The following is a 24,960-nucleotide window of genomic DNA, read 5'->3' as shown; positions in this document are numbered from 1 at the left end:
TGTTGGATGGGGCTTGGAGCAGCCTGGAATAGTGGAAGATGTCCCTGCCCATGGCAGTGGGTAGAACTGGGATGGGCTCTCTGAAAAACAGTCTTTGGAGTTCAAAGCACTCTCAGGCTGTTGCAGACCCCATGCAGGACTGGCCCCATAGGCTGCCTCAGTGTCCCTAGTGCTCCTGGCTGAAGGACTCTCCAGGGAGGAATGGCTCACCCAGCTCCAGAGGGGCAGGAGCTCAGCCCAGAGCAGCGCATGGGGTATCCTTCACCCTCGGAGCTGCCTAGCCCAGATCCTGAGGCTTGGAGTGCAGTGCCCTCTCTGGAGAATTCCCAGGGCTGGGGGAGCCCCCTGAGCCCCTGGCACGGCTGGGACAGTGTGTGAAGGTGATGGATAAGGATAATGGGATCAGGGGAATCAGAGCGGATCAGGCAGATGAGTGAGACATGATCTATGATGGGGGGGGTGGGAATGAAGGGGAGAGGATAAAGGGGGAAGAAGGAAAGGCAGAGGGAAAAGGGAAGAGGGAATGGGGAAGGGAAAAAATGCCTGTGAAGAGAAAGGGGAACAAGGAAAGGGAAGAACCCTCAGCAGATATGGGGACATCTGGCCGGGCAGCACCTGCCACAGGCCCACAGGCCTCCACAGTGCCCTGTGGAGAGGGTCCGCATCAGGCACAAATCCAGGCCCGTGTGCAGGTGGAGGGAGCAGGTGAGCAGGACAGTAGGATGGGGCTTTACTTCCAAGCAGGGCAGGCAGCACCCACGAGGATTTTTTACGGGAAGATTTATATGGAATAATTTTCAATCCTCTGTCCCCCCCCCTCCTCAGCCCCCCTGCATGAAATGGCGGCGGGGGGTCAAAATGGCGGGGGGGGGGGGTGAGGGAGGGGGAGGGCGGGGGCGGCGCGCGCCCCCCGGCGGCGGGGCGGGAACAGCGCGCGCCGCCCCCGCCCTCACCCCCCCTCCCTCCCCGTGGCGGTCACGTGGCGGCGGCGCCGCCCCCGGTCGGTGCGGACGGGCCGGGGCCGCCCCGGGAGCGGCGGAGCCTCGGCCGGGCCCCGCGGGGTCTATGGGGAAGGCGGCCGCGCTCTGCGGCGGCGGCACCCGCGGGCTGGTCTCGCTCCTCAGCGCCGTCCCCTGCCTGGCCTGCCACGAGCTGCCGGCCATGAGCGGCGAGCCGGGCGGCCGCGGCGGCGGGGGCCCGGCTGGGGGGCCGCCCGCCGCTCCCCCGGGCTCCGACACCTACAAGGGGTGGCTCTTCAAGTGGACCAACTACCTGAAGGGCTACCAGCGCCGCTGGTTCGTGCTCAGCAATGGGCTGCTCAGCTACTACAGGTACCGAGGCCGGGGGCCGGGCAGGGGCCGCCGGGAGGGGGGGACGAACCGCGGGGGCTGCGCTGCTGCACATCGAAAATCGCCTCGTATTGCTTAGTTTGGGCTTTTTTTCCTCTTTTAAAGCCAAACTCGGGTTTTGATCCTGCAGAGCCGTGGCGGGGTCCGGTGCGGGGCAGCGGGGCCCCGGGATCGAGCGCCCTGGATCTCCCATCCCTGTATCTCTCCATCCCTCCCCTCCTGCTGCAGCAGCTGCGGCTGCTACAACTGCCCAAATCGCAACCTTCAGCCAAACAAGCCGAACCCTCCTCCCTTAGCTGTGTAACCTGCTCCTGCTGCTGCTGTTTCCCTGCCAGAGCCTGGGAATCCTTCCCCCAGCAGTGCCAGTGGCTGCGAGCGCTGCGGTGGCGGTGGAAGGATGGCCTGGGATGTGCTGGGAATGTTGGGCTTGGGAAGTCAGCCCAGGCTGGGGGCTGCGTTTCTGGAGGACGAAGGAAGCTCCAGCAGTGATTCCGAGCTGTGCCTGGCTCCCTGCGCTGTCTGACGCGGTGGGTTTGTGCAGACGGGCTGTGGGCTCAGCGAGGAGCGTGTCAGACACCCCGAGGCTGCGAGGCTGAATCCAAAGCAGTGTCAGCTTTGTAGGTTCTCTTGTGCTTGTCTCACTTGAGTGGTGAAAATACAAACGTGGATGTTGGTGTTTTAATGCTCTAGAAAGGTGTCCCTGTGCATGGCAGGGAGGTGGAATGAAAGGAGCTTTAAGGTCCCTTCCCACCCAAACCATTCAAAGATTCTGTGATTTGGATCATGTTTATTGTCACTTGGAACACAAATGCTCTGTCACCCTCCGTGTTGTGGAGCAGATGCTGTCTGCTCCTTGTACTTGTTCCTTGTACTTCAGGACAAGGAAACAATCTTGGATATTAGAGATGGTTGAGCTCCATAAAATAATAAGTCTTTAAAGGGCCAAACCCCCTGAGACAGGAATTCTCTGTAAAGGTTATGCCAAAGCTGTTTTCCTCCCGATGTAAAGTTCATCAGCTGATTTCCTCTCAGCTCCAGCTGCTGACACGTAGCCTGAAGCAGATCCCAGAGCTCCAGCTCCATGTCAGGTGTGAATATAAACTCTTCCAGCTCTAAGAGAGACCGGGAACCTGGGTTCTGGGGTTAACCACAGCAGGTAACAGTGCAGAAGGTAAATGATGTGTTTATCTACTTGAAGTTGTTGAAAACCCTCAAAGAACTTAAGCCAGATAACCTCCCCTCCCCCCAAAAATGTAGTTGCCTCTCAGTAATTCAGCTAATTTACTGTAATCCTTTCTGGAATGCTTTAACTCTGCTCTAAAAGGCTGTTGGAGTTTAACACCCCACTTGTAACCATGTCAGAATATTATTTTTATGTGTTGATGCCAAGTCTGTCACGAGCAAACAAATGGTTTTCTTCAACAATTATTTTAGATGGGAACAACCAGGTTTATTTTAAGACCATTTGATCTGTTTTAGGCTGAAACAACAAACATAAACACCCAAGGAAATTATTCTGAGCAGCATGTGAAGGAGTTGAAACTTTGTGGAGCTTTCAGGCAGGGCAGACGTTCAGCAACTGCTTGGGAAAAGGGATGCTGGAGGGTTTTGTGCTTCTTTTCATCGCTGGGCTTGATGACAACTGAGTTAATTTGGTTGTGAGTCAGGAGTACAAAAATACAGTGCAGAACACGTGGTGACATCTTTCTTAAGTGGAGAAAAACCTCCATGATACTCTTCAAAACCAGCGCTCTGAAATAATGGCTGTGTCAGCTTGAATTGCTCATCTGGGAGCGCTCCTGGGAGGCAGTCTGGGGTAAAAACTGGTATTTCTGTTCTGATATCAATTCTAGCTCCATGACAGGAGCCAGGCAGGTGTCGGGCTGCTGCCTGTTCACTGATAAAGAGCATATATCTATATTTGTTTATCTGTCTATATTCTATAGAGGTCTCTGGCATTCTGAGAGTCACGGGTCTTGCTTTCTGCTGGCTCTTTGTGCTCTTCCCAGCTTAGAAGGTCTGTGCCAGAAGTCTCCTTTCCTGCCCTTGCAGGGAAACTGCTGCGTTCTCCTTGTGTTGTCACCTTTGTAACTCTACAGCTCATCTGATTTAGCTGTGGCTGCTCGGGAGTAGCTTTGTAGAAACTTCATTTTGCTTGTCTGCTAAAATCATCTAAACTGGGAAAGCTGCCCCCTGATGCCCAAGCCGCCTCCTTGCGTGGATTGATTTCGTTCCAGGTTGAAGCTTTTTGTTCCATTTGGATTTCCTGCCACTCACTCTTTAGCTTTAAACCCCAGCCTGTCACGTTGCCTGGGAGGATTTTGGTTTGCAGAGTTGAGCTCCTGAAATCCCGGGTGTCCCCTTGGTGTCCCTGGTCGTGCTGGTGTGTGGGTGGGTGCTGTGCCATCCTTTGGAGCTGTTCTGAGGGGTTTGCTCCAGCAGCCAAGTGCAATGCCTGTTTGCTGCCCAGTTGGTTTCACGGGGACAGTTTGCTGAATTAAAGCTTCTAATTAGAGCGTTTCTCCCAAATGGAGCATTTAAAGCCTCCTGGAGCTTTGATGCATCGATGAAGACATCAGGTCTTGCTGCCAGGGAAACTTCATGTGCCTTTGCTTTGTATTCCCTGCTCTGAACCTGTGAAAAATAACAACTGCTGAGGAATTCTTGAGGAGTTCCTGTGCAGTACCCTCCTGTGGAGTGAGGTGTGTGGGTTTAGGAAGCTCCTAAATCCACATCAATACGGTTGAACTGTTTTACTTGCCCTTGATTGTTCCTCTTAGGTTGTTTTTGACCAAGTTTTTTGGCTGATTCAGTGATGCTGGCATGGGAAGGCAGTTTGGGGATGCAGGACTAGTCTGCTTGACTTGCTAATGGTCCAAACTCTCTCTCTGAACTCCTCTGGCAGGCTGCCACTCAGATGTATCATTATCTATAATTAGCGGCTCTGTACGGGAGGATTTAATCACCTTGAACAGATAAGTGTTTTCAAGGAGGATTAGAGAGGATCTTCAGGTGAGTATTAATTCATCAAAGATCGGTGTTGGGTCATGTGACCATGGATGCTTTGAGAGTGTTTTGTTCTCCCAGCAGCTCCTTGACCTTTCCAGGAGCTCTGGGATGTGTTGGCTCCTCTGTGGGATGGGCTGAAGCTGGGTACAGGTGAATTGGGGGCCTGGAGAGCCTTCAGCAGTGCTTTGTGTGGGCACGGGGTGTAATAATGAAAGCAGTGACAAATGGAGAGGGGAAAACCATGTCGTGCTGTGTGTGGTGTGGTCATTGTTGGGAAGGGAAACGCTTCTCTATCAAGCAGCATTAACTTCCCTCTTAGAGCAGTGACGGGTGCCTGGGGCACTTTAGCTGTCTTGTCTGGGTCATCCTGCAGCTCATTTCCCTGGAGAAGCCGTGTTTCCCAGAGCAGCTCTTCACCAGCTCTGTTTATCCAGCAGTTAACTCTTGGTTGGCATCGTAAGGGCTTGAGCACAACCCAGAGAGGTTTTTCTTGTTTCTTGTGCTGAGACTCCACTGAAAGCTGAGGTGGGGAGTTCAGGAAGGAGCTTGAAAACCACTGCTGATGACAGAGATGTGGGGGGATTGAGGGAGCCCAGGGGAGACCTCTGGGAGCCTCTGATCCAAGTGTTCCCCCAGCACTGCCAAGGCCACCACTAATTCATGTCCCCAGTGCCACATCCACGTGGCTTTTAAATGCCTTCAGGGATGGCAACTCAACCATTGCCCTGGGCAGCTGTGCCAGTGCCTGACCACCCTTTTCCATGAAGAAATTTTCCCAGTAGCCAACCTGAACCTTCCCTGACACAACTTGAGGCCATTCCCTCTCCTTCTATCCCTTGTTCCCTGGGAGCAGAGCTTGACCCTCTCTGGTTACACCCTCCTGTCAGAGAGCTGTGCAGAGCCAGAAGGTCCCTGTTGAGTCCCTCCAGCTCCCTCAGCTGCTCCTCATCATACTTGTGCTCCAGCCCCTGAAATCTCCAAGGTGTGAGATTGCAGAGCCTCTCCAGGCCCCTCTTCCAGTGTTGGATTACCCTTGGAGGGGAAGACTTTTCCTTATATTTAGCTTGTACATAATAGAATGAGGCAATACGCTCTCCTGGAATGATTTTTGTGACACCTTGTCCCTCTGCAGACGAGTCCTGAAGTGTTTGTTTGTCACTCTTTGGGTGCTGGAGCGCACAGGTTTCCAGGGCAGCTCTGCAGCTCCTGGTGACTTTGAGCTACTTGTTTTTAAACAGTGATGAATAATTGGTGTTCCCAGTCAGCTTGTTTTCCCACGGCACTCTCTGGATCCATATGGTGCTTTGCTGTTGCTCCTTGTTATTTGCCCATTCTGGAGGCAGCTCCTTGCTGTGCTTTGTCCCTGGGGACACAATGCTGGCACAGCTCCGTGGGGACACTGCACGTCCACGTGACACTCGAGGGGTGCTGTGGGGCTGAGTGAGTGATGCTCTTTGGGCTGCTGGTTCCAGGCTGGATTGCTCTGCTCCCAGTTTAGTGCTGTGGAGGAGATCAGGCTCTCTTGACTCCAAACAGCAACTGCTGCTGACTCTGCAGGAGCGTGTGAGACAGGGATCTTATCCTTAAGGATGTCTGCATCGTGGCTTGGTTGTTGGTGCTGGGTCAGGGGTTTTACAGCTGTTGCCTGGTTCTGTTTGCTGATTGCAAACTGCAACAAGAGCCACAAACCATCTTTCTGCTTTATTTCTATCCCTATCATCTTCATTTGGCTATATGTGGTTGATGTAATCCTTCACCCCATCCCTGCAAGTGTTCCAGGACAGGTTGGACGGGGCTTGGAGCAGCCTGGTCTAGTGGAAGGTCTCCCTGTCCATGGCAGAAGGTGGAACCTTTAAGATCCCTTCCCACCCAAACCATTCCATGATTCTATACTGGCCAAATACTTCATCTGATGGAATTGTAGAAGAAATGACTGGTTTGTCTTGTGCAGAACTAAACTTTGATGGGGCAAAGCACTCTGGATCCATGTGGAAGCACAGCAGCCTGTGCTGCTGTCTCGAGGTTGGTCTCGTGGGGATCCCTCAGGTAGCTTGGCTCACACTGCAGTTTTCACTCTTGGAGCAGTTTGCAGAGTGTTTCTCGGCCCATCTGCCTGGGTCCTTACCTGAGTGAGGTGCCTGTCACCCCTTTCTGGTGACCCCTGGTGCAGCTTCTGTTGCTGGGGCACACACTGGTGTTCTGCTTTGCTGTCCTGGGCAAGGGCAGGGAGTCGTGTCCGGTCCTGTGTCTCTCCCACATGGTGCTGGAGCTGCCTCAGCTCTGCCTTTTTCAGCAGAGGTTGGTGTGGACTGGCTCCTGCTCCAGGACATCGATGGCTGTGCTCACTCCTGGAAGACCCTCACCAGCCCTTGGTCTGTCTGCTGTCATGTTCCAGGAGCAGGATGGCTGTCCTTTGCCTCCTGAGGTGACTGGCAGCTCCCCTGCCTGTCTTTTTCCGGGGAAATACGTATTCAGCTCCGACTTGGCTTGCTCCAATTACAGGTTTAAGTTGGTGCTTGTATATCCTGTCATCCTCTGTACCCGCAGTGAGTCACCAGGGAAGAAGCTGATCCCTCTTGTCAGGAGTATTGTGAGGAACCTGCTGTGCTTTTCCATGCAGTATCCCTTGTATCCTGCCTCATTTTCCCCTGAAAAGGAGTTTGCAATCAGTGCAGTGTGCTCTGAACTCACCTCTGAAGGATGATGACATTCATTGTCTGTAGGTTGAGTTATGGTGCAGCAGGTCAGACTATTGAGCTTCTCTGTATTTCATGCTAGTGTATCAATTGTTGTAGCTGGGTAACTCAGCCCGGTAACTTCAGGTACCTGAAGTGTTATCAGTGATATCAGAGCCCTCTGCTCCCTGTAGGTCTGTTCAGCTGATGGCCAACAGCTCAGGTTGTCACCCTGCAATGTGAGTTGTCCTAGCCTGCTGTCAGGAGGGCAGGCAGCATCCTGGAGATTTATCCCTACATAAGATAGTGCTTCCAAACCTGAACTAATTGGAGGTGTTAAATATCCCTTCAGGTCCTCATTATACCATTCAATTATTGTAGCAGTTTCTACAGCACTGTGGCAGGGATCTTTCTACACTTTACATCAGCCTTTGTTTGGTTTCAATCAAAAAGCTTGTTTAATAATTAATGACATAATATTCCCCTGTCTGCCGGCTGCAGGCTGGGCAGGCAGAGCTGAAGCTGGAGGAAAACAGAGCTGGATGTGTGTGTGGTGCTGGGGCAGTGGCTGCTGACTCACAGCCGTGTGTGCAGGGCCAGTGCTGAGCCTTGGGCTGCGAACGGATCAACGCTGGAATTAAACATGCAGATGGGAAGCGTGGGACTGCGTGCCGGTGGAGCTCTGTGATGAAAGCAGAACAAATGGGAACAGATCTCCTCTTTGGTCCTCTTCCAGGCACTTGGGATTTGCTTCCCCCTCTGCAAGCCAGGGCTCCTGGCAGGGCTGTTTTGTACCTGGCCTGTGCTGTCTGCAGGTGATGCTGCCCCTCGCTGTGAGACATCGCTGTGGGGTTGGAGCTGCTCACAGGTCACATCGTGACACGGGCGCTGATGGAGCTGTTGCTGTGTCAGCACTGTTGACTGTAGCCAAACCCTCTGTCACCTGTGTTTTCCCTGCCCTTCTTTTCACACCAAACTGTGTTAGTATGCACTTTCCTGGCTTTTTTTTATTTTTATCTAACTCTTCAAGGCTATTTCTGCTTTGAATCACGACTGGATAGATGTATGTCCCTGCAGTGACTCAGGGGGAGGTGCTTCGCTCCCTAAAAATAGTCTTAATTCTCCAAATCTTTCTGGATGAGAGCACTGTCTGGGCACGCGTGGCTGTTTAAAGCAGCTTCTGCAATGCATGTGGGGGTAAATATGGTGAAGTGGGAGTCAGTGCCTTTCTCTTTTCGTTCTTTAACACAAAGCAGTGATTCTTAATCTGTTATTAATAGCTAAAGCAGGTTTTTTCGAGGAACTTTATAAGAAACAGAGCAGGAATATATTGTCCTTGGAGCCTGCTGGTTGTGTATTGCTGGTGTGAGCAAGATCCTCTCACTTCAGGCTGGCTGGTTGGCACAGACACCCGAGCTCTGTGGCTGGGTGGGCTCTCAGAGGACAGTGACCTCTCCTTCCTGTGGCACAGCCTCAGATGTGACAGCAGAGGCTGGTACTGGTAGCCTGGAAGGGAGCAAAGCTCCTTTGGGGAGTCACTTGGCCTCCTGGTGCTGGTGATGTGTTCAGGTCCATGGCTTTGTTCCCCCAGGGATGCTCCCAGAGACACGGGGCTGTGCGTGCTGTGTTCCAGCCGCGCCGTGTTGCTGTTCCCAGCTGACTTGGTGCTTTGTGCCTGTCACTCAGCCCAGCACAGAATTAGAGTATTTGTCACAGCAGCAAATATCCATGGCAACTAATTCCCCAGCTCTGGAAATCTTCACGATTTTTGAAGTTTCTCTTTTCCTGTGAAATGCACAGGGGTGGTTCCACAAACTTTTTTTTTCAGGTCTTCTGCAACTGTCAGGAGTGGTGGCTCTTCTTGGAAGCGTGTGAAAAATACACCGGTCCCAGTTCGGAAGATGGGGTGAGTTTGGGTGGATTTGGCTGGAGCATGGACATGGGTGACTGGGATGTGCTCATGGCAGTGGGACACAGACATGCCCCTCCTTTCCAGAGCTGTGCAGGAGTGGAGACCACAAGATTAAAGAAGCAGATTTTTGTCTTCAAGATGGGGAGATGCTGTGTAGCAGGTGGGGGCAGCAGCTGTACCCACAGCTCGTGAGGAGTCAATGAAGTTGTGTCAGGGGAGGTTTAGGTTGGATCTCAGGCAAAGGTTCTTCCCCCAGAGAGTGCTGGGCACTGCCCAGGCTCCCCAGGGAATGGGCACGGCCCCGAGGCTGCCAGAGCTCCAGGAGCGTTTGGGCAGCGCTGCCAGGGATGCCCAGGGTGGGGCTGTTGGGGTGTCTGGGCAGGGCCAGGAGCTGGGCTGGGTGATCCCTGTGGGTCTCTTCCTGCTCAGGAGATTCTGTGATTCTGTGTTGTTTCAGCCTTTGGTTTGAAGCCCTTTTTGGAGGGCTCTGTCTGGGAGTGCTTGGGTGATGCTTGGTGTCAGGGATGTGTTCTCCAGCAGCCCCATCCTTTGTTCTTGGAAGACTGAGACCTTCCATCCTTGCTGTTTCCAAGCATGCACGTTCCTGTGACTGATGCTGGATGCTGTTTATCCGCTGTTTGTTATTCCCAAGTTGCCACTGTGATGTTTCCCAGCAGGGCTTGTGGAGCAAAAGGCACTGCAGGTTTATAGTGTGTGGTCAGGTGGAACTATTCCATGGCTTTATTTTATCCCAGCAGAGTTTTCCGTTCCTTGTCAGCTGCGTCTCTGTGGTCTGTGCTGGGGAGAGGCTGCTATGGGCTCCCTGGCTTTGCATCTCTGCTGGGATGGAATTTTTATAAGCAGGAGGAAGAGAGTGCTCAAACTAAAAGCTGTTTTGTGATGGTACAAAGGTGACAATCATCTTAAAACTGCATAGTTTACATTTGGCACACATGGTGCACTATCAGCTCCCACTTGGAATTGTACACAGCATGCAGGACCCCCTTTGGAAGCTGGGGTGGTGGTGGTGCTCCAGGTAGCTATATCCTCTCAGGAATTGATTAGGAGTACATATAATTTGATTGGTTTTTGGTAGCTGTGATAAGATCACAGTTCATTAGTCACAGTATTTGCTGTGTAATGTGGTTATTAACGGGTGAGCACCCTCACAGCCGGGCTGCGGGTGATGCCAAGTGGAGCAGAGAGGTCACAGGTCTGGATTTCAGAGGGACCATTACAGGCTGGAGCAACACAGTGATGGGCAGCCTGTGATGTTCAGCAGAGGCAAACACCAGCCCTACCCTGGGGTTGCTGCTGGAACCAGCTTTGCAGAAGAGCCCTTGGGGACAAGAAGGTGACCAGGAGTCACCAGAGGTCAGTGGTGGCTTTGGCTGCATTAGCAGAAGTGTTAAGAGAAGGGACTGTCCCCTGTGCTCAGCGCTGGGGTGCCCTGTCTGGGCTGTGGGTCTGGTTTGGGGCCCCCCAGGATGAGGCTGGAACAGAGGAGGAGACAGGATAACTCAGGTCCTTAATATCATAGAGCACATGGGAAATCCTGCACAGACACATGGAAACGTGCTGGCTTGGGAGTGAGGACTGAATGCTGGGATAGGGCTCTGGAGAGGTGCAGGGATCTCATGACTATTCCAGCTGTGGACAGGCAGGGTCCTGAGCAACCTGATCTGGATGCAGATGCTCAGAGCAGGAGACTGGACCTGAGGCCTCCTGAGGTGCCTTCCAGACACATTTCATAGATCATTCTTTGTTTATTTGGTTTCTGACACTTTTAGTAAGTTTGCCTTCATCTCTCTGGATGCTGATGGGGGTGAGGAAAAGCCATGTCCTGGCAATGGCTTGTCCTGTCAGTGCCAGGGGAGCCCTGGTGATTCCTGTGTCTGAACCCTTCAGGCTGTTTCACAGACCATCCTCCATTTCCATTGCACTCTGAATTGAGGGAGGAACTGCCTGACACTGGGACAGCCTGAGGACTGGCAAGCCAAATTCATGGGATTAAGCTGTGCTTTACTCCTCTATCAGGCTTTTATCTGTTAAAACTTATTGTAAGTACAGTGTTTTGCTGGAATACTTGGGGAAGCAAAGACCCAGTGGTGTTTCTGATCCTTTTAGCAGTGGGATTGGCTTAGGAGCTGATGGACAGGAATTTTCCTATTTTTTTGCCTGTGCATGCTCTGGGATGTCCCAGCTGGGTGCTGCCCTGGAACTGTTTTCGCAGGAACCTGCATTTTTTTTGTGGGTCAACAGAGAGTATGCGCTGGGTGAGGCATCTGCCTCTCCCTCTCTGTCCCCTTCCTTTTCACCACAAGGAAAGCAGTAAAGGTTTCTGCTTCAAAGTGGAAAAACCTATGGATGCAAGCTTCATGGAAATTTAAATTTGAAAGTTGACTTGTAGAGGTCTAGAAATTTGTGCTTTGTTGCTCTGTAACAAGCCCATTTTTCCCTCCTTACAGCTGCAGACATCCAGCCTGGAATTATCACTTGTAAGTACCTTCAGAGGCTGCAGCTCTGTATCCCAACACGAATAAGGTCTGTAATTACTGGATTGGATTGAGTTCTGCTGCACAACTGCAGCCCTAAGGTGCCTTTGCAGTGCGGGAATGAAACCTCTGTCTGCCCATAGCTGATATTCCCTGTTTTTGGAATGTTGCAGCTTAATTTAAGCACAAAGCACATGCCATGAGAATGGGATTGATCCCATCAGGATTTGTACAATTGATTTCCAAGTGCACAACACCTGAACAGGCTTAATGGTTGTGAGAGTCACGTTCTGCCAGCAGTGGAGATGGAGAGATTTAGGGAGGAATCCCTGTGGATGCTGCGGGGAGGCAGTGATGCATTTGTAGGAAGCAGTGGGATCGTGGTGAGGAGCTTCTCTCTGTCACAAGGCTGCTGTGCTGGGCCTGGGAGTGTCACAGGGTCAGGCTGGGGGGGAACATAATCATAGAATCACGGAATGGCCTGGGTGGGAAGGGACCTTAAAGCCCATCCAGTGCCACCCCTGCCATGGGCAGGGACACCTCCCACTGTCCCAGGCTGCTCCAAGCCCTGTCCAGCCTGGCCTTGGACACTGCCAGGGATCCAGGGGCAGCCACAGCTTCTCTGGGCACCCTGTGCCAGGGCCTCCCCACCCTCCCAGGGAACAATTCCTTCCCAATATCCCATCCAGCCCTGCCCTCTGGCAGTGGGAAGCCATTCCCTGTGTCCTGTCCCTCCATGCCTTGTCCCAGTCCCTCTCCAGCTCTTCTGGAGCCCCTTTAGGCACTGGGACAGGGGTCTGGAGTTCCATGGGGCTCTGAGGTCTTCCAGGAGCCTTCTCCTCTCCAAGCTGAACAATCCTAATTCTTTCAGCCTTAATGTAGTGAGGTTTTAATGTTGGCAACTTGGTCCAAAATGTTTCCATGAAGATTTACAATTTCTGTAGTTTAAGGAAGGAATAATTTGTAAAGTAGCTAAAACACCAGTATTAAGTCTGGCATTGCCCTGAAGTGAGGCACAGAGGGAATTAGAGTTTTGTTTGACATTCCAGACATCATCCTTCAAATATTTATGCTGTTTTCCACTGGCTTTGTAAAGGACATAAGTTAAATATAGTGAGCTCTTTGTCCCATGGAGCATGTACATAAACACCACTGGCAGCATAAGGTGCAGTTTTAATTTCCAAATTCAGAATATACCATTGCTATTATACCATATAATAGACCATTATACCATTAGGTTTAGTCTTGTCTTAATTTACAGATCGGTTTATTTATGGAACTGCTGGTTTGATGTAAACCCAGCAGAGGTGCTTAAAATCCCTGTGTGGGATCAGTGCAGTGCTGTGGTGGCAGTTTGTGGGGGCACATCCTGCTGCTGCACCTTTATCCCTTAAACACAACCTCATGAGAAGCGTTTGTGCCATGCCAGGTCTCTATAAAAAGAATCTGCTCCCATGTGCAAGTGTTGGAGTCGGAACAGCTTAGCTTAAGTGAGCCTGGATGCGATGTGATCCCGCTCCCTTGCTTGGGAAAAGGGCATCGTGCTGCTTTTCACTGCTCTGTGCTCCTTCATATCGTGGAATCCTGGAATGTCCTGAGTTGGGAGGGACCCACAAGGATCATCTAAGTCCAGCTCCCGGAGTATGTTCATATGGGAGGATTCCCTACAGCCTGGCTTCTGTCTCTTCTTACAGCATTTTTAAAAATCTCTGATAACATAAAAATAGATACAAAAGTGAAGGTTTAAACATGCTTTTCTTCCTGCAGAAGACTAAAGAAATAAAAATAGGTAGAGAAGGTAAGAAAAATGAGTTTTCAAGCAGTTTGGTGGATCTTGGGAAGAAAGGAGGAGGATGGTCACAGCTTTATTTGTCCCCTTCATGAAATCGTGCTCTGGAAACCAGCTGAGCTCTTCCTTCTCTCTTGGGACACTTCCCGTGTCCTCCCTTGCATGCTTTGGGCTCCTTTGGTGGAATCCTTCCAGCTGCTGAACCTGCCAGGGTGAGACCCCCAGGGCTGAGGGTCCTTCTGCTGGAGAGAGGGGCCATGAGTCACTTCAAGGAGCACATGAATGCAGAGAGTGGCTTCTAGGCCAAACTTGGCCTTTTATCTGTTTAAATATTTGTATAAACAGGTGCTCTTCACCACATGAGAGTTTAAAACTGGAGAGCAACATTCATCTCCCTGCTGTTGGCTGGAGAAGATGAAAAGCTTTGGAAAAGCTCTGGAGAGCTGGTTGCCTTGTGGTGCTGGCTGCACTTCTGGTGTTTGTTTGTTGTCTCACACCTCACTGGGAGCATGGATCACTGCACGGATCCTGCTGGGATGTGTGGTAAATCTCTCTGCTTCTCCTGGTTTCCCTGTTTTCCTGCACTGGCAAAGCACCCAGCCTGTGTGTGGTACCTCTCTGCTTCCTTCCTCGGGTGGGATTTATCCTGATGAGCAGCCAGAACCCTCCATTCTGTCCCAACAGTCTGGTTTTGCAGTTGTTGGAGAGGCAGGGGAAGAGGTGTTCTGTGGAAGGGACTGTTGGATGCGGCTCCTACGGAAATGAAAGCTGCTGAGGGCTAAAAATAAACCATTCCCAGCACTGTCCCTGTGGCGGGAACTGGGAACTGCTGGACACGAGCTCTTGGGGTCGGATGGTTTTAATGTCCTCTATGAAGGGCCTGGGTTGCAGTGGGATTTTGGGACCTCCTGGCACAATGCTGCTGCTTCCCAGGAGCCTGAGCAGCTGAGGGGGTTGTGGAGTTGTCTGGCCAAGCAACGTGTAAAATTGGGGATTTTCTCATGAAAAAACAACAGCTAAAGGGTCTCCAGGAGAGCTGGAGAGGAGGGAGTGCAAGGGCCTGGAGTGACAGGACATGAGGGAATGGCTTAAAGCTGGAAGAGAGTAGATTTAGATTGGATATTAAAAGGAAATGGTTCCCTGTGAGGGTGAGGAGGCCCTGGCACAGGGTGCCCAGAGCAGCTGTGGCTGTCCCTGGATCCCTGGCAGTGCCCAAGGCCAGGTTGGACATTGGGGCTTGGAGCAGCCTGGGACAGTGGGAGGTGACCCTGCCCATGGCAGAGGTGGCACTGGATGGGCTTTAAGATCCCTTCCCGCCCAAACCATTCCATGATTCTGTCAATTGCTTATTTGCCTTTGTGCATCCAGCAGGCTGCTTTGGAAGCCCTTTGACTTCCCAGAGTGGCTGCTGGAATGGGAAGGAGTGACTTTGGATAAAGTGCTGATGCTGCTTTTGTGGATGTGAACCTTTCCTGCGTGGAGGAAAGGGGTGGGATGGCAGCTGTGTGTTCCTGGGAGCTGTGAAGGTGTCCTGTGCAGGGGGATTATGGCCAGGCTTGGCTGCAGCCAGGGGAGCACGAAGGGGGTGGGAGTGAAGGGCAGGACTCAGATTGTGCTGAAACAACTCAAATATTTCTGCATTAAAACCTCTGAGCATTTATTGCACCATGCAAGTTGTCTTGCAACACAGTGCACTGAAATAACACTGAGAGTCTGGTCTGAGCATTGGGAAATTGGCTGAAAGCTGCAACTCATCCTTGTCTATGCGTGAGAGCCGTCCCTTGTGAAGGTCAATGACTTTCCCTTCTCTCTTGGCTGTTCCTGGTAACCCACAGTCAATATCTGTAGGGTTTTTGCAGAAAATGTGCAGCCCTGAACCCTGATCCCAGAGCATGTCTTGGATTACAGATTTATGGAATGGTTTCGATTGGAAGGGAATTGAAATAGCATCTTGTCCAACCCTGCCATGGCAGGGACACCTTCCACTGTCCCAGGCTGCTCCCAGCCCCAGTGTCCAGCCTGGCCTTGGGCACTGCCAGGGATCCAGGGGCAGCCACAGCTGCTCTGGGCACCCTGTGCCAGGGCCTGCCCACCCTCCCAGGGAACAATTCCTTCCCAATATCCCATCCAGCCCTGCCCTCTGGCAGTGGGAAGCCGTTCCCCCTTGTGCTGGCACTGAGGCTCAATGCAGAAGGACACTGGGTCTCACAGTGAAGCAGCTGGGATGTGCCAGGCCTGTCCCCACAGTGTTGGCCAAGATCACTTGGGCACCTGCAGGGTTTGATCCAAGAGCTCCCTCAGTCCCAGTCGTGGCCCAGTAAGTGGTTAACTCTTGAATTCTGTTTTAAATAAAGCTCTTGGCATCTCCAGCAGCTGGAATGCCAGCTGCCAGCATTTTTTATTTTATGGGTGGTGATGTAAGGGATGGGAAAGGTCTTGCACTGTGCCACACTGCCCCTTGGACCTGCTGCTGACAGAACTTGCTGTGCTGCTTGCATTTCCCTCCATTTCCTCAATTCTTATGGAAAACTTGCTCTTCCCAGGATTGCTGACCTCCACACTCCTCAGGAGCGTGTCCTGCAAGGACCATCTGATCGTTTCCTGGGTGGTGGAGGTCAGGGAGGCACCCTGTATGCAGTACTCAAGTTCATGCTCCCTCCTTCTGCTCTCCAGTAGCGATTTCCTGCCCACTGGAATCTGTTCTGGAAGCAGGCAGCTGCCTCCACTGACCACTGCCCCCGGGGGGGGTGACTGCTCCCAGAAGTAGGATTTCCTGATTGTAGAGCTGAGCATGGATTTGTCATGGAATAACGTTCTGGGTGGTCTCAGGAGGCTGCAGAAGCTGCTGCTCTTGGCTGGCGTTGGGTGTTTGCCTTGTGCAGAGGCAGCTGCATGTCCTGTTCAGGGAAAAGATGGAACTGGAGGAACCTCTGTCCACATCTGCACTGGACACACACCTGGAACCTGCCTCCACGCAAACCTGTAGGAAAGTGGTTGTTGAACTGAGGATTTCACAGTCAAGGGCTGAGAAGCAAGAGTTCAGATTTTAAATATGAAGTTTTATCTTTCTTCTCGTGCCTTAAAATAGAGGGAAAAAATATATTTATGCAACCATGTGGGTTTTGCATCCGGATATCTATCCTTAGGGAATACTTCATCCAGAAAGAGTTCCTGCGTCTAGATATCTATCCCTGAGAAATGCCTCATCCACACAGAGATCCTGGGCTATAATTGAGCATTGTTTGAAAGCTGGCAAAAAGTCAGGAGCGCGATGACTTTAAACTGATGTTTGAGGTCATGGACTGTAATTCATGTGCTGTCTCTGAGGGAAATTTATTGGGTACTGAAAACATTAACATTGACAGTAACTTGCAGAAGAGAGAGATGCTTGCAGCATGGAAAAATTCTTGGAAGTGAGCTGTTCTACCCACCCTCAATCTCGGAAAGATGGGATAAGTCTTGTGCTTGAAGCAAATGCATCCCTAAAGTCTGCAGTCTGGAAAACCAGGATTTTTTAGCCAGTCTGAATATTGTAAATGAGATGGGAATCGGTGGTTTAGGAATAAGAATTGAGTTTTAATGTTGACTCTCTGTGCCCTGTGTGCTATTATGTCCTTATGTGGTGGTGAGAAAAGATAAACACGAGTTGACTGTGGCTGATCTTTATGCTGATCATTTAACACAATTCCCAAGGGCTGAAGGACCAGTAAAAACTTGAAAGCAGAGGCTGTAATGAGAAAAATGACTGCTTGAGGCTCTCATCTGCTGCAGTGCATTTATTTCTTGTGCAGTAAACAGCACTTGTCAAATGAACCTTGTGTGTGGTCACGCCTTGTTCGTTCTTGCTTAAAAATGAGCCACCGAGCACGTGAGTTAGGCCTGTCCCAGGTCCTGGGTTATCCTGATGGCTGTGGAGGTGATGGGATCTGGACCAGACCTTCCATGACTGGTGTGATATCACTGGTGTGATAAACTCAGCAGCAGCTGAAAGTCTTGGTGAGTTTTTGCCCCAAAACCTTGGTGGGATTTTCCATGTCTGGATCTTTGGCATTTTAGTTTGGAAAGTAAAGAAAACAACAAACTGGGGTGACTGGGGGGCTTCCTCTGGCATTTTTGGAAACTCTGTGTGCAGAGCCCGGCTCCGTGCCCAGGATCCATCTCCCACAGCCATTCCCAGCTCCGTGCCCAGGATCCATCTCCCACAGCCATTCCCAGCTCCGTGCCCAGGATCCATCTCCCACAGCCATTCCCAGCTCCGTGCCCAGGATCCATCTCCCACAGCCATTCCCAGCTCTGTGCCCAGGATCCATCTCCCACAGCCATTCCCAGCTCCGTGCCCAGGATCCATCTCCCACAGCCATTCCCAGCTCCGTGCCCAGGATCCATCTCCCACAGCCATTCCCAGCTCCGTGCCCAGGATCCATCTCCCACAGCCATTCCCAGCTCCGTGCCCAGGATCCATCTCCCACAGCCATTCCCAGCTCTGTGCCCAGCACCCAGCTCAGCAGTGGCTCTGCTGAAGCTGCTGAGCTGGTGGTTTGGTTTCTGGGCTGTGAGGGACACCAGTGTCCCTGTGCTGGCTCAGCTGCCACCAAGGACACACTCTTAGAGCATTTCCTTCTGGTCACGTACTGAGATACTTTCCCCACGCCGAGTTCCTTTAATTCTGCTCTTGCAGGAAGGGGAGGAGTGAAAGCCCTTTTTGGGGAGCTGCAGGGTGGGAGTGAGGCCGGGGTCATTCCGTGTCACACCAGCTCAGGGAGCTGCCTGTGCCCTGCAGAGCTGAGGGATGGTGGAGCAGGTGAAGCCCCAAAGCAGTGCCTCCTGGAGCTGCCTGGATGCCCATGTTTGCAGGGCCGATATCCTTATCAGCCAGGGCCACCCCGGCCTCTCCAGAGGTGCAGAGGAGATAGCACGATGTGGTGGGAGGAGTGGGAGTGCTTGCTGGTAATTTTTTTAACATTAGTGTCATGGTTTAGCATAGTTTGGGTTTTTAGTTAAAGAGGGCTCCATCAGCCACGGAAGTGATTCTTTGCAAAGAGGTGCTTACAGCTTCCTCTAGACCCGACAGAACCTATCAACTGGCTAGTTTGAATATTGGCAACTTTTTAAAGCCACTTAAGAAGCTTGACACGCCTCTGTGGTTCACATTTAAGAACGACCAGAGGCCGGGAAAGCTCTTTTGTCTTTCGGCTTTTGGACAGGTAACTGGCGGCCCGCGGTGCGGCCCAGCAGGGCCGGGCTGGGCTCTGCTTGGTGCAGCCCGGCCGGGTCGGCTGTGGTGCGGCTTGGCTGAGATCTCAGCCACTTCTGCTCGCTGGACACCCGGCACAGCCCCTCAGTGCGGGCCGGGCCGGCCGGGAGACAGCCACCCTGGGGCCCCCGCAGCTCTGCTCCGTGCAGGCAGCCCCCGCAGCCCTGCTCCGTGCAGGCAGCCCCCGCAGCCCTGCTCCGTGCAGGCAGCCCCCGCAGCCCTGCTCCGTGCGAGCAGCCCCCACAGCCCTGCTCCGTGCAGGCAGCCCCCGCAGCCCTGCTCCCTGCGAGCAGCCCCCACAGCCCTGCTCCGTGCAGGCAGCCCCCGCAGCCCTGCTCCGTGCAGGCAGCCCCCACAGCCCTGCTCCCTGCGAGCAGCCCCCACAGCCCTGCTCCCTGCGAGCAGCCCCCACAGCCCTGCTCCGTGCAGGCAGCCCCCACAGCCCTGCTCCGTGCAGGCAGCCCCCGCAGCCCTGCTCCGTGCAGGCAGCCCCCGCAGCCCTGCTCCGTGCAGGCAGCCCCCACAGCCCTGCTCCGTGCAGGCAGCCCCCACAGCCCTGCTCCGTGCAGGCAGCCCCCGCAGCCCTGCTCCCTGCGAGCAGCCCCCACAGCCCTGCTCCGTGCAGGCAGCCCCCACAGCCCTGCTCCGTGCAGGCAGCCCCCACAGCTCTGCTCCGTGCAGGCAGCCCCCACAGCCCTGCTCCGTGCAGGCAGCCCCCACAGCCCTGCTCCGTGCAGGCAGCCCCCACAGCCCTGCTCCGTGCAGGCAGCCCCCACAGCCCTGCTCCGTGCAGGCAGCCCCCACAGCCCTGCTCCCTGCGAGCAGCCCCCACAGCTCTGCTCCGTGCAGGCAGCCCCCACAGCCCTGCTCCCTGCGAGCAGCCCCCACAGCTCTGCTCCGTGCAGGCAGCCCCCACAGCCCTGCTCCCTGCGGGCCAGCCCCCACAGCCCCGCGGCTTGGCCAGGCCCTCCCAGTGCGGCTGCTGAAATAAAATGCTACACCGAAATGAGCTCTGGCTGCCACCCGGCAGAAATTAGGTGACCAACAGCAAAAGGCAAGTTCCAGCTGTAAGGCCTGGGTGAGATGAACTCTCTTAGTGCTGTAAGATTCTCCAGAACAGATGAAGCCTGCAGACATCAATCCTCTCCTGAGCCAGAGGAGAAGGGAAGGTGAAGAACGTGAAGAAAACACCATGAAGACACCACAGTCAGTGAAGAAGGAAGAGCTGAAACCCCGAGAAAGGAGAAAGAGGAGATGCTTCAAGCTTAAAAGCTGAAATTCTGTTGTAAAGCTCTGGTGGTGATGGACTGTGATACACCAGAGTACCCGTTGTAATTTCATGAAAGCATGGAGGGTGGAGCGTTCAAACTGCAATCGTGAGCAAAAGTATCTGTGCTGAAACAAGCAAATGTTGAAGTAGCTGTGATTTGATGATAAGCTTGAACAGAGAGAGATAAAAGTGATGAGGACCCGTTTTGCTCCCAGGGAAGGAGGGCCTCTGTTCCTGGAGATGAAGATGCTCCCAGAGATGGGTGAAGAGAACCTTTGCTTCTGAACAGCTCATCTTTACAATGGTACCCCAGTAGCTCAAGACTGGACCCTTGAAAGCAGTTGTGGGGAAAGCTGCAAGCTGGGGGAAGGGACTCTCACGTGCGAGCAGAGAACCAGCCCGGGCAGCCGTCTTGCTGTGACATTGAAGCCACGAGAGAACTTCTTGTGGAGATGTCTCCATAGCATGAGCAAGAGAGACTCCTCTCCCTAAGTGAACTGAACAAGGTTATTATAGAGGTGGTAAACTGACTGAAAATCTCAGGGGTTGTCTTTTTACGTTGTCAGTGGGAGAAGGGAGAAAGGGGGGGGAGGAGAAGTGTTCTGAAGGTTTGGTCTGGCTTTTTTTCCTTTCTTTTAGGTCTGTTAATAAACTTCTTTCTATTCTTTTAAGTTTTGTGCCTGCTTTGCTGTCTCCTAATTCTTATCTCACAGAAGGAAAATAAGTAAGTAATGGGTATTTTGAACCAAACCACTACACTTAATTGGTGTTTCTGCCCGGTTTACGAACTGAACCTGCTACAATTAGTTGGGGTTTTTTTCTCTCCATAAAAACCCCAACACAAAGTCTCTTTGCCAGCCATATCTGCTGATATCTGCACTATGGCTTAGTTTATCTCTTGGCCACTGCTGAGGTTTCCTGGCAGAAGAAGAGAGGCAGAAATGTGGTATAAAAGCCAATCCTGGAGGTGTGCAGCGGGATGGGCTGATTTTAGGGTATCCTTGTGTTTGGGGTGGGAGTCTTGTCAGTGGGAGCACTGCAGAAACAACATTGAGGAATGAGGGGAAGGGAACTGTGCCTTTTGCTGTGATTCTGATTTTGGCAGGGAAAGCTTTTTGAGGTCTGTGTGCATTTGTGCAGGTTTTACGCAGATTTTTTAGGGAATGAACCCCTGTACTTGACACCCAGCTCAGATATGTTGTAATTGGGAGGCGCTTGCTCTGCTCCTCAGCCACCCAGCAGCTCTACCTCAATTTTATTTAGGAAAAGAGGTGAGGGGTAGCCTGGGTGTTGTTTTCAGAGCCCCTTCAGCTTGGCAGTGTTGGTTTTCCTGCCCACCCGTGCACTCCACCAGCAGGAAGTGTTCTGATGGAACTCTCTCCCATCGGAGATGCTTCTGACCAGGAGGTGCTGGTGTTGGCAAAACGTGCTCCTGGGATGTTGCATGGAACCTTCCTGGCAGGCAGTGCCAGGCCCTACACTGTGGCTTTAAGGGAGTTTGTCTGACAAATTTGCTGCCCTGAGCTCCTCTGGAGGCTTTTTCCCTCTCTGAAGCACAGGGAGACAAGGGCTGTTTGTAAATGATCTGGAGCAGAAGGCATCTTCCAGGTTTTCCTTTGTCCCTTCACTGGGGTGAGTATTGCAGCCAAATCAGAGTGGAAAAGCACTGGAGAAAGGAGTGGGAATTCCAGATCGCTGTGCTTATTGCTTGCTTACGGAAGAGCTCTATGGCCAAGTCTTCCTTAAATCCATGCTTGGGTGGTGTTGCTGAGGCTCTTTGGTGTTGGGTCGTAGCGTGGGCAGGGGTTTGTTCCAGAAGTCAGCTTGGGAAGCTGCTGGATAAGTGGTGGGGGAATATTCTCGTGATCTGTGGAGGTGGTGGGTACCCAAGCTGCAGACATCCCTCAGGCAGATGAGGATTGCAGCCCGGATTGCATCCCTCAGGTGGGTGAGGATTGCAGCCAGGATTGCATCCCTCAGGTGGGTGAGGATTGCAGCCAGGATTGCATCCCTCTGGTTGACAGGGATTGCAGCCCGGATTGCATCCCTCTGGCTGGTGAGGATTGCAGCCAGGATTGCGGGCTTTCCCTTAACCCTAATCATTCCCAATCCATGCCCATCCTGACTGCAGCCAGTTGCAGATTAGTTGGCCTTTAAATGGAACTAAATTGTGTGTTTTTACAGCAATCTCAGCCCAACACTTGCCATGTGCTTGTTTGGGGTCGGTTTGTGCTTCCTTGGGTTTTGGGGAAGGCAAAAAGAGGAAGGAAAGGGATTATCTGAGCTTTTTGTCACATGGAGCTTGTGGTTTGTGAGAGCCCTGCTGAACCAGCTGTGATGTGCTGAACTCACTGGGAAAACACCTCTGGAGCCACGTGCCTGCTTCCCCTTGGATATTTGAGTTCTGGGATTGAGTTGTCATAAACCCGCTTTTTCCTTGAACCTGGGGAGAGTAATAGCCCCAAGAGGGTTGGTTTCAGTGTTCTGTGCCCTGACTTCAGGCATGTGAGCTCAAATTCAAGTGCTTTTTGGGATTTCTCACGCCTTAAAGGGATGTAGAGATTTCACTGGCTTTAAACCCCCAATAACTGAACAAAGGACATGGGAAATCTCAGTTTATTGGGAAATGTGCCTTGCAGCACTTGTGCAGGTGGGCTCGTTGTATCTAATAGTTCAAGGATTGAGTGTGGGGTGGGGGTGACAGGGAATTCAAGCACCAGATGTGGGCATGGATGCTCTGGAAGCAGGAGCTGAGCCATGAGGGAGCTGTTGTGCTGCGCGGGTGACGCCGGGAGGGGATGGTGGCACAACAGCCTTTTGTTGCCAGTGAGCAATGGGGAATGCAGATCCTGTCCCTGAGCCCTGTGGAATGCTGTGAAGGATGGGAGAGCTCAACCCAACCCAGATAGCCTTGGTAGACTCTGGATTCTGCATGAATCCTTGTGCTTGGCCTGCATCCTGTGGGAAGAGTGAGCTGTGCTGCTCAGGCACAGCAGGGACTCGGGGCTGTGGCATCTCTTGTGTGCTGCCTCCCACTCTCAGGAAGGAAATAGAATACTGTCCCCAGCTACTGAATTGTCCAATTCTGCCTGGTTTGTTCCCTGTCCTTGATTTCTCTCCTTCCCTCTGCCTGCAGCAGTCCTTGCACCTGGCTCCAAAGGGCATTTCCCAGTTAGGCCACGGGTATAAATATTCCTCTATGGCTGCAGAGCCATTAATGTTACAATATTTTCCAGTATGATGAGGAAATGAAATTTATAAACTGGTTTCTACTTAGTCCATAAAAGAAACAGTAGAAAAAACAGGTCTTAATCTCTGAGTCTGGAGAGGTCAGTGGCGTAAGAAGCAGTGAGGGTGTCACAGAACCATGGAGTGGTTTGGGTTGGAAGGGGCCTTAAAGCTCCTCCAGTCCCACCCTTGCCGTGGGCAGGGACACCTCCCACTGTCCCAGGCTGCTCCAAGCCCCAATGTCCAACCTGGCCTTGGACACTGCCAGGGATCCAGGGGCAGACACAGCTGCTCTGGGCACCCTGTGCCAGGGCCTCCCCACCCTCACAAGAGAGGATTTCTTTCCAATATCCCATCTAATCCTGCCCCTCTCCAAGGGAAGCCATTCCCCCTTGTCCCTCTGGGTCCTGGTCCAAAGCCCCTCTCCGTGTGTTTTATGAAGCTGTTGGGTTTGTGCTGTGGGGAAGTGTGTTGGCTCCTGCCTATGCTTGATTGGGTTTTGGGTGTGATCTGCAGCAGTGCAGGAGCTTGGATTTGTGATTCTGTTGAGATCTGACAGCCAAAGAGTATTTCTGAGCTCCAGATACAGTGTGGTGGAGGAGCTCACTGGGGAAGTCCCTCGATGTGTCCGTTTGCCAGCTCCAGGGATGAACCTGGGATTGGTGTCCAGCTTCATCCCACATGTGTAGTGACAGTGCTGCTGTGAGGTCTCTGTACCTCACAACCAGACACTCAAAGCCCACCCCAAACAATTTCACTCTCTTCCCTGACAGTTTGTGACTTCCCCTTCTCAAACTCGTCAGATGTTTCTTATTTTCTCCTTGAATCCTTCCTGAGGGAGGAGGAGCTGGGAGCATCCCTGTTGGCTCTGCCCCGTGCTGTGTTGGCCATTCAGCTGAAGTGTGGGACCCACAGGAACGTGTCTGATTGTACAGGGGAGGCTGTTGCTGGATCTACACTCAACCCCCAAACTTGGACAGCAAAACTTCCTTGGAAAACAACTTAAATAACTATGTAAGGGAAGGAAAAAACCCCGAGATTGTGCAGCAACAGCAGGAGATTTTTCTGGAAATGCTGTTTAAATTGGGAAATATTCACTGGGTAAACAGTGCCCAGGGAGCTGAGTGGTGCCCTGCAAATGGTCTGGTGTGGCTGCTGGTGCCTCCTGCCTGTTCCAGAGCTCCCAGCAGGTCCCTGTTGGAGCACTCAGTGCTGCTTTCCCAAGGGAAGCCTGAATCAGAAGCTGCTCATGAGCCATTCTGGATCCTTCTGAGCCGTGCTGGCTCCTGGATAACGCTGGGGTGCAGTCCCTGGAGTGTGTGGTTGGACACTGGGGGGTTCAGATGCAGCCTCTGAACCCCTCAGTGCCCAGATTTCACTGGTTGTGATGTAACAGCAGAGAGTGAAAGCCCAGGTTGAAGGGAGACACTTGTGATAAGGAGGACAAAACCTCCTGAGTCTTTAGGAGTCTCTCCTGCTCACCTTGTGCTTCTCTGAGCCTGTCCTGGGGAGCTGGCTGAGTGTGAGCTCTGCAGTGACCTACATTTATGCCAGGAACCAGTGACAGGAGGGGAATTCAGCATGTGGACAGGCTGGGAGAGCTGAGGGTGTTCACCTGGAGAGGAGAAGGCTCCAGGGAGAGCTCAGAGCCCCTTGCAGGGCCTAAAGGGGCTCCAGGAGAGCTGGAGAGGGACTGGGGACAAGGCATGGAGGGACAGGACACAGGGAATGGCTTCCCACTGCCAGAGAGCAGGGCTGGATGGGATATTGGGAAGGAATTGTTCCCTGGGAGGGTGGGCAGGCCCTGGCACAGGGTGCCCAGAGCAGCTGTGGCTGCCCCTGGATCCCTGGCAGTGCCCAAGGCCAGGTTGGACATTGGGGCTTGGAGCAGCCTGGGACAGCGGGAGGTGTCCCTGCCCATGGCGGGGGGTGGAACTGGATGAGCTTTAAGGTTCCTTCCCAACCCAACCCATTCCATA

General features: G+C 52.6%; 1 protein-coding gene across 5 annotated transcripts in view; it reads left to right on the top strand.

Moving 5' to 3' along the window:
* Window positions 1-1,019: 1,019 nt before the first annotated feature.
* Window positions 1,020-24,960, top strand: part of OSBP2 (oxysterol binding protein 2) — a 96,316-nt gene continuing 72,375 nt past the window's right edge. For 2 of the 5 annotated variants that reach the window (XM_082293108.1, XM_082293107.1), the window contains exons 1-2: window positions 1,020-1,331; window positions 8,862-8,939. In XM_082293108.1, the coding sequence (XP_082149234.1) occupies window positions 1,066-1,331; window positions 8,862-8,939 (344 nt within the window). In that variant the 5' untranslated portion in view covers window positions 1,020-1,065. The remainder of the gene's footprint in view (window positions 1,332-8,861; window positions 8,940-24,960) is intronic. The other 3 variants (XM_082293110.1, XM_082293109.1, XM_082293111.1) reach the window with 2 other exon arrangements.

Source organism: Coloeus monedula, assembly GCF_965178545.1.
Source record: "Coloeus monedula genome assembly, chromosome: 18".
Classification (NCBI taxonomy): Eukaryota; Metazoa; Chordata; class Aves; order Passeriformes; family Corvidae; genus Coloeus; species Coloeus monedula.
This window is presented reverse-complemented; position numbering and strand designations above follow the sequence as displayed.